Source organism: Mesoplodon mirus (genome assembly GCF_964341445.2).
Source record: "Mesoplodon mirus genome assembly, chromosome: 20".
NCBI classification, from domain to species: Eukaryota; Metazoa; Chordata; class Mammalia; order Artiodactyla; family Ziphiidae; genus Mesoplodon; species Mesoplodon mirus.
The window spans coordinates 13722444-13738346 of NC_138996.1; the positions used below are offsets into that span (position 1 = coordinate 13722444).

Consider the following 15903-nt stretch of genomic DNA (forward strand, 5'->3'; position numbering starts at 1 on the left):
CAATTTTTCTATCTCCACGCGTAATCTTCTCTGATGTCATCATAGCTAACTGGAGTAAACTGTTCAGCAACCTTCCTGTCTTCAGTCTCTACTACATGAGTTAATGAGGGGGTTGAGGCTTGACTGGGGAGGGAACAGAAAGCAGTTGCTTGGTATTCTTTAGGGAAGAGCTTATGGTCTCTCTTTTACCTGTAATCGTGAGCTGGGGGTGGGGGCACTGATGTGACCACATCACCTGGGAACTCTGCTTTCATTACATGATTTCTCTGCTTGGGGGACCAGAATGGCCCCAGGATGCCTGCGTGATAAACACAGCCCCCTGGGACTTCCCTGGTGGCCCAGTGGTTAGGACTCTGCGGTTCTGCTGCAGGGGGAACTAAGGTCCCACATGCTGTGCGGCCAACAAAACAAACACAGTCCCTTGCCTGGCCTTCAAGGGCTTCTTCCGTCCTCTATCACCTCATCCTCACTTTCTCCAGTCTCAGCGTACAAGCCCTCAAACTCACTCTCTTCCCCAAGCCAGTACGTTTTGACAAGAGTTACTCTGAACCATCCCCTTCAACGAAAGTAACTATAACAGGGCTCTACGGTTCACAGGTGTTTTTGCCCAATGAAGCTAACTAAGGAGGTTTTTGTTTTCTCAATCTGCAATTTGAGTCATTACAGTGTCATAGAAATGTTTGGACTTCAGGGCTCTAGACAGAGCTGAATTCAAGGTCCAGATCTTAAACAAACCTACATTTTTTCTGCAGTAGCTTTGAATCCTTGGTCATGCTTACCTTCCTTAAAAAAAAAAAAAAAAAAAAGGCACTGACCACTTACTGAAAAGTATCTTCTGTGGTGTCACTTGCTAAATTTTGTATATTTTCTCCTGAGAACACTGGAAAAACCCGCCACAGAGATAATGTCTTCTTGCAGAAAGACGTGAGAATCAGCAAACAAAAAAATCCTTCTCTTTTCTCTTTCCATTCTACTGCACACAATCAAAACATTTAAAAAATCTGATATTGAGACAGTGTCAAAAGAATATTTTTTAATTGTTGACTTGAGTAGCAGCTGCCAGTAGAGCTCAACGAGACATTTAAAAATAATAGAATTAGAAGCATTGTGATTAGTGTGTTTTCGGGGCAATCGTCTTTGCTTTCATTTATTCAAAAAAAAAAAAAAAAGGCAAAACACCAAGATGCTCACTGAGCTGAGAGGAATTATGTGGAAAGTAATACAAGAGGACAAAGTGTAGCAAAGTTCTGGGTGTTTAAAGAATTCCGGAAATGTTTTCATTTTGAGTCCCATTATAATTAGTTTCCTAGCAGATGGGGACCATGTAAATCATATCCTAGCAGGAGACAGACACTGGGTTCTCCCAGATACATAGCATGCTGTAAGACAGCTGCTTTTATCCTACAGAGGTGACAGCCTGGCTTGGTGTTTTGTAGGATTTAGAAAATAAATTAATATTTTATCGCATACTGTTTATTACAGCTTCTTCACCCCACAGGCAGCAAGGAATAAAGGAAACGATGATTAAGTAGCTCTCAGGCCTCAGTAACCTACTGAGAGCAGAGTTATTTCCCTCTAAAGGAGGGTTGCTAAGTCTTCCAAGGGGACAGTAGCATATCACTAATTGTGGTAGAATCTTAAGAAAAGGGGGCATAATTAATTGTTTATTTTGGAAGGACTAGTGTTTGTGGGCTTCATTTTTTTCTTGGAATCAAGGTTAGTGGGGGCTATGGTAACCAGATCTCCTAAGAACTCACATACCCTTCCCTTTCACCCATCATACCTGGTTTCACAAGCAATAAGGGTTGTAGCCTAGCATTTTATAAACTGTCATCCTCCAGAATCGAAACCAACAAGATTTAAAATCTAGTTGGTCCTACTATGTAGGCTCTCATCATATAGCTCTGGACCCAATCTTGAACTCACATCATTCTAAAAACATCTCTTGGTTGGTGTCTGATAGGGCAACTATTCTAGGCACTAGATACCTCCCTGAGAAATTCCACCTTTCCCAGAAGAAAAAAGGAAGTTTTTTTTTAGGAGAGTAAGCTTTGGGTACCAACTGGAATATGTCAATTCCCAGATTCCTGATTTGAAGTTAGAGAAAGGGAGAGAGGAATAAGAAGACAAGGATACCAGAGGTCTTCTACCCATTGGCTTGGAAGATGACAGAAGATGACAGGGACATTTACCAGTTGAAGGAGAGACCTACAAATGATGTCAGGAGGAGTGAGGTTTTCTGTCTCCACAATCGTGCTCTGTGAGTTCTCATCCACTAAGCCTTAACAAAAAGCCATTCTCTATTATCCACGCCGAGTCCGTCAGCGCACATGATGTTCTCCATGAAGTTCAAGCAGTCTGAACACAAACCCTCCCCAGAGTGTGAGAATCTGATGCCTGGAGCATACACAGCATGGCCATTAAGACAAGCACAACATGTAGGCATATTGCCGGGGGTTCAGTGATCACAGGAGCAAAGAAATTGGTTCTAAGGGTGGTGAAGAGAAAGGAAGACTAGAGCAGAAAGCCATGTGTGGGGAAGAGAAATGAAGTGGAAATGAAAACTCAGTGGCAAGCCTTCCTGGTGCAGAGAAAATTAAATTGTTTCTCAGACTCCCAAGACTCTTTCAAATTGTGCTCAATTATAGAAGGCAAATGCTTATAGTTGTTCACAACCTCTATGTAATCCAACCCATCCTGGTAGTAAAGCTGGTTGGGTTTTCTTGCTAGCCAGTGCCCTTTGCCTTTGGCTGGCCCTGTTGCATCCTCTGGGGTGGGCAGGCATTAACCTCCACCCAGCCTTTTCTACCTGACGCTCTCTTTGGAATCCCTGGTGTTGGAATTGCTGTTTAAGTGCCACTGAGAGGTTATGGTTCTTCCATCTGATTTTTTTTTTTTTTTTATCTCCAAGCATTAAACTTAATAGTTACTTTGGACTGTCACTTGTACCAGATCCAGTGAAATGATGCCCTTAAATCAATAAAGATGAATACACAGAGTAATTTGCATGACTATCAGGATTTGTTTTATTAATACCCTGAAGTTCAATTTGGACTAGAAACTTTGAATACTGCTTTCTGGGAAACAGAGACACCTAGGTCTAGAACATCATAAATAACACATTTATTCATAGAAAACCTATCTCCATTAAAAAAAATGGTAAAGTTTTCAAAAAAAAAATTTGTACAGGGCCCTGAGAGAGATTCTTGTTGCTTTGAATGTGCTAAAGTTATACACAGAGGGGGCAATTCCCAAGGTAATGAGAAATCTGAAAAGTAAATATAAAAATATGGCTTTAACCAATTTGAAAATTCTGAATTTTAGAAGTATAAGGTGTTGGTGGTACAACTTTTTTCTAACTCTCATGGCATGGCCAAGGTTTTTCTCTTTGAGATTTGGCTTATTTCCATTCTGACAAGCTGGTATATCTTGTGCATGGTTTTTAAAAAATGAATGCTGTAAAGATGGAAAGGTTAAAAAACCACAAGGCTCTGCAGGTTATGCTGACAGGAAGAACAGAGAAGTCTGAACGCATCCTATGAGTCCAGATCACTATGAGTCTCCCAGAAGTTTACCCAGAGTTAGGGAAATGTCCTGTCACTTGAAGCACAGATGACTCTAGCTTAAGAAACGGTGGTAGACCAGCTGGCTGCTTCTGATGACAATACTTATCACTGGAAATTTTCATAGAATTCAGTGACAAGATCACAAGTTGATATCTTTTCATGCTAAGCAACTCCTCAAAATCCCTAAAAATGATCCAAGGAGACTCGTAAGTCATCCTGCAATTTGTTTTAAAGTCTCTCATAATGAGGTGTGTGAACACTCATACATAAATATTTTTACAGTTATAAAAAGATTCTAAGAGGCATTGCCATTTCTTTGTTTTTCAATTTGTGATGTCTTCTTCCCATCTTGCTCAGTTCATCTGGCAGCAGGCACTTTATATATTCAGGACAAAATCTCTTGTTCCCATATGGTTGGCCAGAGCTCTCTACAACTCAAAATTATCACCCTTAAAAGGTTTCTCCCTGACATCCAGTTCATTTGTACTTGAACAGGATTAAAACTGTGTCTCATAATGAACTGATCTGAATCAAAACAAACCCCCACAAACACATCCTGCTCTGAGTTGTTAAATGACTGCCTTCAGCCTATCCCGAGTGGCGATTTAAGCAGGAGAGAGGAGAAATGTCACATTACCTGACACACAAGCCCCCTTTTCCCCCAACGTGTTAGAAACTCATGGATTTATGACAGTAACTTTCATTCCCTGGGTGTAGAGTCCAAACTGTTACATGTCTGTGACAGCTTTGAAATTAAATCCATAGTTTTAAAGGAGGAGGAAAGTCAAGAGTACCCTCACCAGGGCTTGTGATAAGCTTGCTGCTTAAAGCAAAGCTATTTCTGTCAGAAACCCATTTGGCCAGTACCTGGCATGCAGTGAATGGTTTAATTCTCCAGAGGAATGGGGGGATATCAAGGACAGAGATCTGAAGACTAAAGGTATTCCCTTTGAAATGCAGCAACTTTGGTTCTTCCAGGAGTTGTCCGCCTTGATGCCTTTCATCTGAAACCACTTCCTATAGGGCAAGAAAAAGAAAGAAGCACAACAGTAAAGTACCCAATTTCCTCCATGTTTTCCTTCCATAGATACGTATACTCCCTCTCATGTGTCTCCCAGGAATAGACGAACAGCATGATGAGCACACTCTACTTTTATACCCCGCCCCCATCCTTGCAAGGTCAGGACTAAGGGGCTACAGGCTGCTGAGAAATAAGGATCTGGACACAAAGAAACAATTGTTCTTTATTACTGTATTGTTGAGGCTTTTACCCACACAGTGCCTGTCTTGAAAACTGGAAGACCTCCTTTGCCCCAAGCAAGCTGTAATACTATTGAGTTTCCAGAACTGTGTGAATTTCATCCTGATAGCGCCATAATCAAGGGATGTATTTGTACTTAACCTAACACATCATCATATTTCATGAGAAAGGGAGACACAGCCCCTCCTCCACTCTAGTTGCCTTGTTTGTCACTAACACAGGCATCATCCAATATTTATCCTTTAGCTCAAAATAAATGTTGCAAATGCATGTATCATGTTTATTTGTAGCAATGTTCACAGAAGTTATGCCAAAAGGCCAAGAAAAAATAAGTTGTCAAGTCAGTTTCAGCTCAGAAAGAAAAAGAAATCAAATTCCTGAGATAAATACTCCTTTATCTTTCACTGACAAATCTTTATAATTATATCTCATACAAACACAGTTCACATACATTCTATTAAGCAAACCATTTAACTGGTTCCAAATTTGTGGCGTGTAGAATCATCTCCATAAGACAAGTGAAATAATAGAACAGATATGAATGCTATAAAATGTCAAACTACTGTAGGGGGTGAGGTTTTCAGCATTAGTGGAGATGAAAGATTTCCCTAAATCCCCATTTAAAAAAATCCCCGTTAACTGACTTATAATTTCCTTGCAGAGCTGGGATAAATAGGAAAACTGAAATCCTTTAATGATGTCCTATAATCTTCCCAGAGTCTAAAAAAGGTTGTAAGAAGCCAGGCACATAGGTTTATAAATACAATAAAACTTACATTTCAATTATCGGGGAGTGAAAGCAGCTTCAGAAGTTACCTTTCCCACCTCTTGTCTCTGTATAGATTAACATTAATGAAAATGTTTCTAAGCAGCAGCTTTGCAGCTTTTACCCTTCCTGTGCACACCAACTGTTAACAGGCTGCTAATGTCTCTTCTCAGGACTAAACGATTCCATTCCAGTGTCATTTTCTCCAGCTCTTGGGGCGTGGAAGGGGTGTGTCTTGGGGCCCTGAGTCAGCACTGAACTTGCTGCGATGATGGAAGTGGTCCATACCTGTGCTTTCCAATATGGTATCCGCTAGCCAGAGTGGTTAGAGTGACTAAGGAACTAAGATTTTCATTTTACTTAATTCAAATGTAGATATGCACACGTGGTTGGCAATTACTGCCCTGGACAGGGCAGTGCTAGATAATTCATTACGTTGTGGGTCTAAGCGTTGGACATAATAACACAGTGGCCAGTGTCTAGTGAGGGCTGCAAGCAGTGGAAGGAAAGAGGCAGGGTGGGAGGAAAGGGAATTAGTGCCAGACGCTGACTTGCGGTCTTTACAGATGCTGGTCTGTTCCCTCTTTTGAGATTTAATGAGTGTCCAGTGGAGCAGTGCTTGAGCTGGGCACTGGGTGGACAGAAATGAAACACCAAGGAGCTCATAGTCTAGAGAGGGTCAGAACAGCAAGCATGAGTATAATATAGTATCTAACTATTACAAATATGTATATTCCCAAAGGTTAAGGCAAGACAGAGGGTGCCTAACCTAGATGGGCAGAAAGGCCGGGAAATGAATTGGGAAATTAGTAGAGGAAGTGATATTTGAACTGAGCCTGGAAGTAAATATAGGGGCTACTCATGGGAAAGGGAGGGAGAGTGCATTCCAGACACTGAATGGGCTCTGCACAAAGGCACGGAGGCCTGACAGAGCTGGGATAGAAGGTTAGGGTGGAAAGTGTATGGCTGGAGGTGATGAATATTACAGGGCAGGGGCCAATCGCGAATTCTCCCTTACCATGCTAGGGACTTGTATTTTTGTTTAGAGTAATGTTGTTTGGGTTTAAGGGAGTATGAGAATTTTCTGAGGGTTATATAAACTCAAGAGGGCACTCATCTTGTAAACCAAAAATGGAAGCACAGGCTTCTAATCACATTTCTGCATGGTCTTGGGCAAGTCACTTAATCTTTAGGCTTCAGTTGTTTACTTGGGTTTATTCACAGCCAAGCAAAATCATTAGCATGGTAATATACTAACTTCTTTTTGCCATTCAAGGTTAGAAACAGGGACAAGTAAGACATTTGCTATTCAAACCATATTAAAGCCATGGAATAACAACAGTGTTGACTTGTCAAAGTATATTTGACTGGGTAGGCTCTCTTAAGTGTATCCCTGTTCTTTAAATCTGACTTGCCTGAAAGTACAGAGAAATAAACTGAGGTCAGGCGATGAAGTGACTTGTTCAAGGCCATGAATTACTTGGTGTAGAGCTAGTCTATTTAAATGTTTAGAAACTACATAGCATCATCACACTTGAAGGGAACTTAAGGAACTTAGTGATTTAAAACTTGATTATTTACAGAGGAAAACATGGAGACCCTCCCCCTTACCCCCAAGAAAGTGATTTGCCTGAAGTCACATGGCTGGTGACACAGCTACTATATCAGGACTTGTTCATGGTCTAGTATTTTTTCTACTAGATTTCCCTGCATTTTCGTATACTATGCTTGATTTTTTTAAGAGTCATGTGAGGGTCAGACTGCTATTAACACTGTCCCATAAGTAACTTTTCATTGCTGCAAGATATATGTAAAGATGACATAAGTCAGTCTGTTTTTCAATAAATGCTGGAGAGGGTGTGGAGAGAAGAGAACCCTCTTACACTGTTGGTGGGAATGTAAATTGGTGCAGCCCCTATGGAGGACAGTATGGGAGGTTCCTTAAAAAACTAAAAACTGAGCTACCATATGACCCAGCAATCCCACTCCTGGGCATATATCTGGAGAAAAACATGGTCCAGAAGGATACATGCACCCCAGTGTTCATTGCAGCACTGTTTACAATAGCCAGGACATGAAAGCAACCTAAATGTCCATTGACAGAGGAATGGATAAAGAAGATGTGGTACGTATATACAATGGAATATTACTCAGCCATAAAAAGAATGAAATAATGCCATTTGCAGCAACATGGGTGGACTTAGAGATTGTCATACTGAGTGAAGTAAGTCAGACAGAGAAAGAGAAATATTGTATGATATCACTTATATGCGGAATCTAAAAAGAAATGATACAAATGAATGTATTTACAAAACAGAAACGGACTCACAGACTTCGAGAATGAACTTATGGTTACCGGGGGTGGGGGGTGGGGGGGAAGGATGGAGAGAAGGGATAGTTAGGGAGTTTGGGATTGACATGTACACACTGCTATATTTAAAAAGGATAACCAACAAGGACCTACTATATAGTACAGGGAACTCTGCTCAATGTTATGTGGCAGCCTGGATGGGAGGGGAGTCTGGGGGAGAAGGATACATGTACATGTATGGCTGAGTCGCTTAGCTGCGCACCTGAAACTATCACAGCATTGTTAATCGGCTATACTCCAATATAAAATAAAAAGTTAAAAAAAGATTTTTGCCCTGTGGTTATATATACTATCTAAGCCATCCCTGAGGATATTAGGAATTTTTAAAATGGATATCCACTTACAATTATCACCGAGGAAAATGGCACCTCTTAAAGATTTCTGCTTTAGGGCCTCCAATTAAATATAACCATAATTTATTTTTACTTTTTTTTGATTACTTTAATCTCCACATACTGAACCAACTACATACAATTAACAGTGTCTTGTAACCTTGTACAAAATATTAAGCAATTATAGCTATTTTGTAACAAAACAATTACTTATTAAAATGAAGAAGCCCAATTATGAACTAATCACTGTATTTATATATTTGTAAAGGCACAATTGGCTTCAGAGTGCAAGCTTAAAACCCTCTCCAGGGGCCTCCCTGGTGGCGCAGTGGTTGGGAGTCCGCCTGCCGATGCAGGGGATACGGGTTCGTGCCCCGGTCTGGGAGGATCCCATATGCCGCGGAGCGGCTGGGCCCGTGAGCCATGGCCGCTGAGCCTGCGCATCCGGAGCCTGCGTGTCCGGAGCCTGTGCTCCGCAACGGGAGAGGCCACAGCAGTGAGAGGCCCGCATACGCAAAAAAAAAAAAAAAAAAAAAAAAAAAAAAAAAAAAAACCCTCTCCAAATAGGATAAATTGTACTTAACACAGAATTCCCAGTTACACCCCTTAAACCTATTGTATTCCGCTCAGGGGCTGGGCCTAGACATTGTATTTTTAAATACTTCTCAGATGATGCTGATGTCCAGCCAGGTTTGGGAATCAGTGGTACAGACAACTCTGCTGAGCTCCTTCGGAGTCATTCACACGGATGGGATGCATCACCCCGAGAGTGGAATCTGATATTCATTTGATTTTTTCCTATCTGCCTCCTATGTGACAAGGGCCCTTGGCTAAACCTCTGAGTCTACTGTTAAATTGATATCTGTGTTAATTAAAGTAGAAAGTAGGGTCTGGCTGGTTTCTTGTATATAAGACGTACCTAAAGGCTATGGTTGGTGGTTTTTCTGTCTCTTCTATTTCATCATTTCACATTGGCGGTTGCTAGTCATCCAGGGCTAGGAGTTGTGGCCAGGAGAAACTTGTGCTTTGTGCCTCACTGAGCCATTTATGTTGATTTAATGAGACAGGCAGCGATATTCAGGTGTGCTTCAGGGATACTAAAACAAGCAGGCTGAATTTACATATTTATGAGACAAAACTGTTGAACTTAAGTGCGCACACACACGCACAGAAGTTATGTCGCTGTGGTGTTTTCCTTTAACTGCTTTACGTGAATGATATTTTCCAAGGTTGTATTATTGATAAACACAAGAGCTACATCTGGAGGAAATCCTCTGAAATTAGATTCTAAATCTCCATTAATGCCAAGTAAGTAATGAGGACCCAGAGGTACCGAATAGGAGTGCTGGGAGAAATTGAGAAAAAAATTAGTTGCGTTTTTTTTTCTCCCCTAAGATAGGGCAAGTGCTTAATTCCTTGCTTTCCCTATGTTAAGGTTTGTTTGAACTGTGTGTGTGTGTGTGTGTGTGAGAGAGAGAGAGAGAGAGAGAATGTAATAAAATACAATAACAAAAACCTAGGTCTTAACATGTTACAACTTTGAAAATATATCACCATTCCTCAACCTTTGGTTTGAATTCATCAAAAGCGCCAATGTCAAACACAAGCAAAAAATTGCAGCTCTAATTATTACAGAAGTACAGGAACAGGAAGGACAAGAAGTCATTGGTCCCTTTCTCACCTTCAGGCAGATGGCATTTGTATTTTTTTAAAAAAGCCTATCTGAGCGGATTTAATTTTCCATAGAGATGGTTTTAGATGTATTTATTAGAACATCGCTTCAAAAATCTGAAACCAAATTAATTATGTCTTACCAAGGTGCATGAGGCATTTTGTTTTTGTCATTCAAAGAAATTGCTACTAGGATTCAGATGAAATATCCCCAGAGCAAATGGGAAGCAGCCCTGCAGGAGGCAAAGGAGGGCGTGGCAAAAAATGAAGAATGTTTGTTTGATTACTAAAATCCTATAAAGGAATATTTTTTGGTGAGGCCACTATCTTGCCAGGTCCCCACCTAGTTCTAAGAGGACAGGAGAGTTGGGTCTAGAAGCTGCCGTTCTTCCAAGGATTTCCAGTGAGAGGGTGGGCTTTTAAATAGTTGCGGGGACATAGATTCCCAGGGAGATGGAAATGGCGTGAAAATGCAACCATGTCCTTTAACCAGGCTTCCTTCTTGGTTACAAGCCCAGTTCTAGCTGGGTTCATATGTATCATTACTTTGAGCTATGAAAGATGTACTACAATAAATACAGCAACTGTCACAGCCACGCTTGGTCTCTATTTCCAAATCATGACAAACATTCTCATTACAGTGATAACGGAGGCAAATTCCAGGGTAGGCAATTTCTGCAGAAGTGCTTCATGAAAAAAAAACTACCTATGAATTTTGATTAAGAAGTTAGGGTTCTATTTGAGTTATAGAAGGTGAGTCATCACTGCATACGAGATGTTCAGCTCACACCACACAAGTTGGGACAAGCGAATATTAATGCGTGAAGTCTTTTAGAGGTTCCGGAAGTATCCTGTTGCTATGGCTTCCTTCAAGTGGAACTGTTTTAGTGGGTTAGTAACTATATAATTTTCCCCTCTAATTAAATACCATATATGAAGCCATGAAAAATATGACATAGATGATTTGGGATATGAAGGACGTTGAAATGAACCTGGGGAGGAGGTCCTGAACACATTCACTTAGCAAGATAAAAATCCAGAAAGCAAGATTCCTTTTTTGCACGAAACTCAGAGACTAAGACCGCGGAGTAAACGGTTGTGTTCAGAAAAAGCTACAAGTTATGTTCTAATCTTTCTGTGGGCCAGAAAAGTTATTCAACCAAGGCTGATGGCCTCTCAGAAGCCCAGGGGAGAAGCATGCCCTTTGCTGTTCACGACAGCTGTCACATACATCCTGTCAATAACAAGTACAACCCAACTCAACTTTAAAATCAGCTGTATTTGACATAATAGGAGAGGGAAAGAATCACTGGAGGTAATCAGATTCCGATCAATGGGGCCAAAGGTATCTCCACTGGAAAAAAACCATTTCTCTACAGCAAAATTAAAGAATTTTAAGAAATCTCTCTCAGTGATGAAATAAAGATACTTATATTCAGTACGAGGGAGAATACCAGTTTCCCGAGGATTGATTAAGAAGGGTCTACTACCCACAGGGATGGATAGTGGTTTGAAAAGCTGTGGTTTGAGCCTCACTTTCATGATTCCCACTGCAATTCAGCTGTTAACAGTTGAGCTCTTCTAGAATCTGAGAGCAGTGAATGGGAATGAAAATACATGATCTGCAAGTCCCTTAGAAGAAACTCCTTGGGCAAATGTCTAACTCACTGGTATACACATCAGCAGTGAGACTGTTATTCAAAGAAAATTCCAAACTGGTTATGATGGCTGACTTCCAAGGCAGTTGTGATGAACAGAGCCTCAACAGTAACCCTAGTTAGCAGTGGGTTACTCACATGAGCCCGGGAGATTGGGAATCCTCCCCGCCCTCCATGTTTACTCAGCTTTCAAAATCTGGCTGAGTTACTAAACATCCAACTTGTGTGATGGTGCATTTTACAACTATCCAGTGGTGGTAGGAACCTCAGTTTTCTTTTTGAAGTACGGTTGATTTACAATGTTGTGTTAATTTCTGCTGTACCGCAAACTTTTTTCTTATTAGTTATCTACTTTATACCTATGAGTGTGTACATGTCAATCCCCATCTCCCACTTCATCCCACCACCACCACCACCACCACCCCCCCGTGCTCTCCCCGCTTGGTGTCCATACATTTGTTCTCTACATCTGCGTCTCTATTTCTGCTGCCTTGCAAACCGTGTACTGCAAAGTGATTGTTTATACATATATATACACACACACACATTGTTTTTATATTCTTTTCCATTATGGTTTATCACAGGCTATTGAATATAGTTCCCTGTGCTCTACAGTAGGACCTTGTTGTTTATCTAGTCTATGTATAATAGTTTGCATCTGCTAATCCCAAACTCCCAGGGCATCCCTTCCCCCATCCTCTTGGCAACCACAAGTCTGTGAGTCTGCTTCTGTTTCGTAGATAGGTTCATTTGTGTTGTATTTTTAGATTCCACATACAAGTGATATCATATGTCAGTTTATTATTTTTGATTACTGAATGTCAGGTGTTTTATCTTGGAGAAATCCTCTTATTAGGGGGTCTCAGAAGCAGATGAAGAGTTTAAAATGCCATTCCTAGGATGAGGTTTAACTGCTTACACTGAAGTTATTTACAGAATGGCACCCCTTATGAAAAAGGTCCCTTTTGTGAACGGCCAAATAGGAAGCATGCCCTTTATAATGACCTGTGCTACTGAAGAGGTACTCAGGGAAGATTTGGGCACATAGATTGGCACTGTGTCACCTTTATTGGTTTATATTCAGGATTCAGGTCACTGTATCTCTTCTGTTGGTAAATATGAATTTTCCAGCTCAGTGTCTTAAAAGCTACTTCCTGAGGAAAAGCTCTGCATCATGGACTTAATGATCCAGAACTGGAATAGCTGGCATCTGGGATGTGTCAGGAGAGCTATTTATATAGGGGCAGAGCTCACACAGGCACTTCTGCATTATCTTTGCTGCTATTAATAAACTTGCACTCTTTGTGAGTAGCTAATTTAAAAGGAATCATACATGATTAAAAGGACCAAAAATGGAAAGGAACCATCTCTGCCCTAGTAACCCTAAAAATTAATAGACTGTGTGTCCAGGATGTCACGTGACAGCCTGCCGAGAGGTATGCTTTATAATTGTTGTTCCCCAACTACAACCTTCAGGTGATCAAGCACTTTTCTTACTGCTCGCTGTACATCAAATAACTCTTGTTCCTGTGGTTCACGCCATTCTCTTTTCTGGACATGGTATCCCTTCCTCTTTTGCTCTTAAATCTCATTCATGCAAGAAAGTACCCTGAGGGTCCTCCAAAACTCTTCTCCAATTCCTCTCTTGCAATTGGATCTCTGTTTTCTGAATCTCAACTATACTTCTAGTCAGTTTTCTCATTTAGCACACAGTGCTCCTTATGTGTTAATTTAACTCCTCTCTTCTTGACTGCCAAGTACCTTGTACCCTCAGCACATTGTTGGACACATAGTAACACAGCTCTTGTTTCGAGAGAGGTTTCCCCATCTAGCCAGTGATGTGGGTTCATTTTCCAGACCCTCTGCAATCACATTCTCTATTGATACCGATCTTCAGGAAACCCCATGCTTTCATGACACCACAGGAAGAATGACACAGAAAAGGCTGACCTGAAATGCACAAGGGGTATTGTCCACACAGTAGACCCTCAAGTTGTAGTCCAGAGAGTTACAGGACATGCAGCCAAAAACCGCAACCTTGAGCTGCTTCACGGCACAGTCTGTGATTGGTTCTCCAGTGAGGGCGTATGTCCCGAAGCTGTCTAGGAGCACGTGGCACGCAAAGGGGTCCAAAAGGCAGTAACAGGATGTGGATTCATCCTCCACCGACATCACTTCCTGTTGGGAAAAGGTCTGTTGAATTCTCTCAGCTTGGGAAATAAAATGCGATTTAACAGTCACTTTGCAAGGACATAACATTTTTTTCAGAATATTTTCATTGAACTCATTTTCTCAAAATAACTGCTGACATCAGGAACTGAAGGAATGGCTATATTCAGGGTGTTGGGATAGTAGATTGTAACAAACGTCACTTTCAAAGTTCTCCAATTTTCAGTTAATTTGTTCAAGGCCAAATTAAAAACAACAAAAAGACAGCCTTGAACATTAATATCAATGAGCAAACTTTTATGTTTTTATAAAGGTCTATTTCTGAAAACCTCTTTCCCTATCCTTAAGGTAATATTTATTTTCTTTCAAATATTTTTTCCTCTTTCATTCCATCAAAATCATTCACGAGGGGCCATTCAATAAATGGTTTGGATAAGACGTATCAGAATATTTCACCCTCCCTGAGAAGGTATGTGTGGCATGTGATAGAGCACGGATCTGACACCATCTGGATGTAAATGACTGTGCAGAAGTGCTGGGAAGAAAAACGAAGATGGTAAAAATCAAGGCAAAGCAAGAAATGGAAAAGAGAAAAAAACCTGGCCCCTTTATGAAACCCATGGAACTTAACACCCCAGGAAATTTGCCTGTGGTTGTATCACAACTGAATAAATAGCAGAATGCATTTTCAATAAAGAATAGCGACGAGTTTCAAGACATAGCTGGGCAGGGTAAATGTCATCCACTGAAGCGACTGGGAATTTTCTTCTCCTCAAGAAACATGATTTTCCCTTTTACTTCTTTTGCCTGAAGCACCGACTGGGGAGGTAGGATCCCAGGGCTGGAATAGGTCATTGTGTTCCAGCAAGATAATTCACCTGCTTTCATGCAAACTGACCTCAGACACCAAAGGAATCCCAGTCAGACAGATAAATCAGAGGTTTCACTAAGAATAGTCATTCCACCACCATCTTTCTTAGCTGTGGCCGTCTCCCTTGTCCTTACTCTCCTCTTGTGGATTCTCATTTTGTCCCTTTTATTCTCTCCTTGTACTGTTTCTTGCATGTACTCATACACACAGGGCAAGATAGAATGATTTTCAATGCATTCATTAATTCATGAACATCTATTTAGCAGCTACTCTGTTTCTGAATACTTCAACATAGATTTGTTACAATCCCTCTGATGGCAAAAACAGATAGAGTGATTCCTTTTATGAATCCAGCTTGCTTGCCCTGGGCCTCTTCCCTAACCCCACAGAAGCCACAGAGGAAAGTCAGTTCAGACAGGGACATGGCCTGGGAACAAAGGCAGGAGTCACAGTCTTATGTACCAAAGGCAGATACACAGGGTACATGTCTATGAGGGTAATTACAACTGTATTCTAAAACCCAAAGACAAAGCTCTGTATCCTCTCTGGCCTCTCTTTTCCATATTTTCTCTCTCTCTCTCTCTCTCTCTCTCTCTCTCTCTCTCTCTCTCTCTCTCTCTCTCTCTCTCTCTCTCTCTCTCTCTCCCCCTCTCTCCCCCTCACACACACACACACACCCTGCCCCAAAACACTAGCCAATACCTTGAGGATGCTGTGAACACTTGCCACCAACCCTCTGAAAAACAAGTAAATGCTCACAAATTTCACAGCTGACTTTTGTGAAGAGAGGGTAAAGGTTAAATCCATTCCATGGGTGGAACCCAAACCCCGTTTTTTTAAAAAAGAAAGACTCAGGTCTCACCTCCCACTTGCCCTGCTGGGTCCTCTTCTTTAAATGGATATTCCAGTGTTCAGAACTGACGTCTGCACAGTGTGGAATGGTCAGGGCAAAAGGAGTGGTGACAATCATGTCGGGGGGACCACAGGTGACTTCCGGACTCAGGAGCACCTCAGAGCCATCTGACTGGAGGCTGTACAGTTGGGGAAAGGATAAGAGAGAGAAGCATGTAAAGGAGCGGGGCATATTGGAGTGAGAAATTAGTTGCAGGTTTAGTGAAATCCTTTCCCGGGACTCTCTCCTGAGTAACACCACCTCCTGGAGGATGGCTCTTCTGGACCACAGCCATCTCTCCCGAACTGCTCAAGCACACAGACTGAGGTTGAGCCCAGATTTCAAA

At 41.3% G+C, this 15903-nt stretch overlaps 1 protein-coding gene across 3 annotated transcripts in view; it reads right to left on the reverse strand.

The window, feature by feature from the left end:
* Positions 1 to 15903, reverse strand: part of UNC5D (unc-5 netrin receptor D) — a gene marked incomplete at its 5' end in the record, with an annotated part of 606527 nt that overhangs the window by 28811 nt on the left and 561813 nt on the right. For all 3 annotated transcript variants that reach the window (XM_082608626.1, XM_082608624.1, XM_082608625.1), the window contains 3 exons: positions 4434 to 4583; positions 13576 to 13803; positions 15528 to 15696. In XM_082608626.1, coding sequence (XP_082464752.1) covers positions 4434 to 4583; positions 13576 to 13803; positions 15528 to 15696 — 547 coding nt within the window. The remainder of the gene's footprint in view (positions 1 to 4433; positions 4584 to 13575; positions 13804 to 15527; positions 15697 to 15903) is intronic.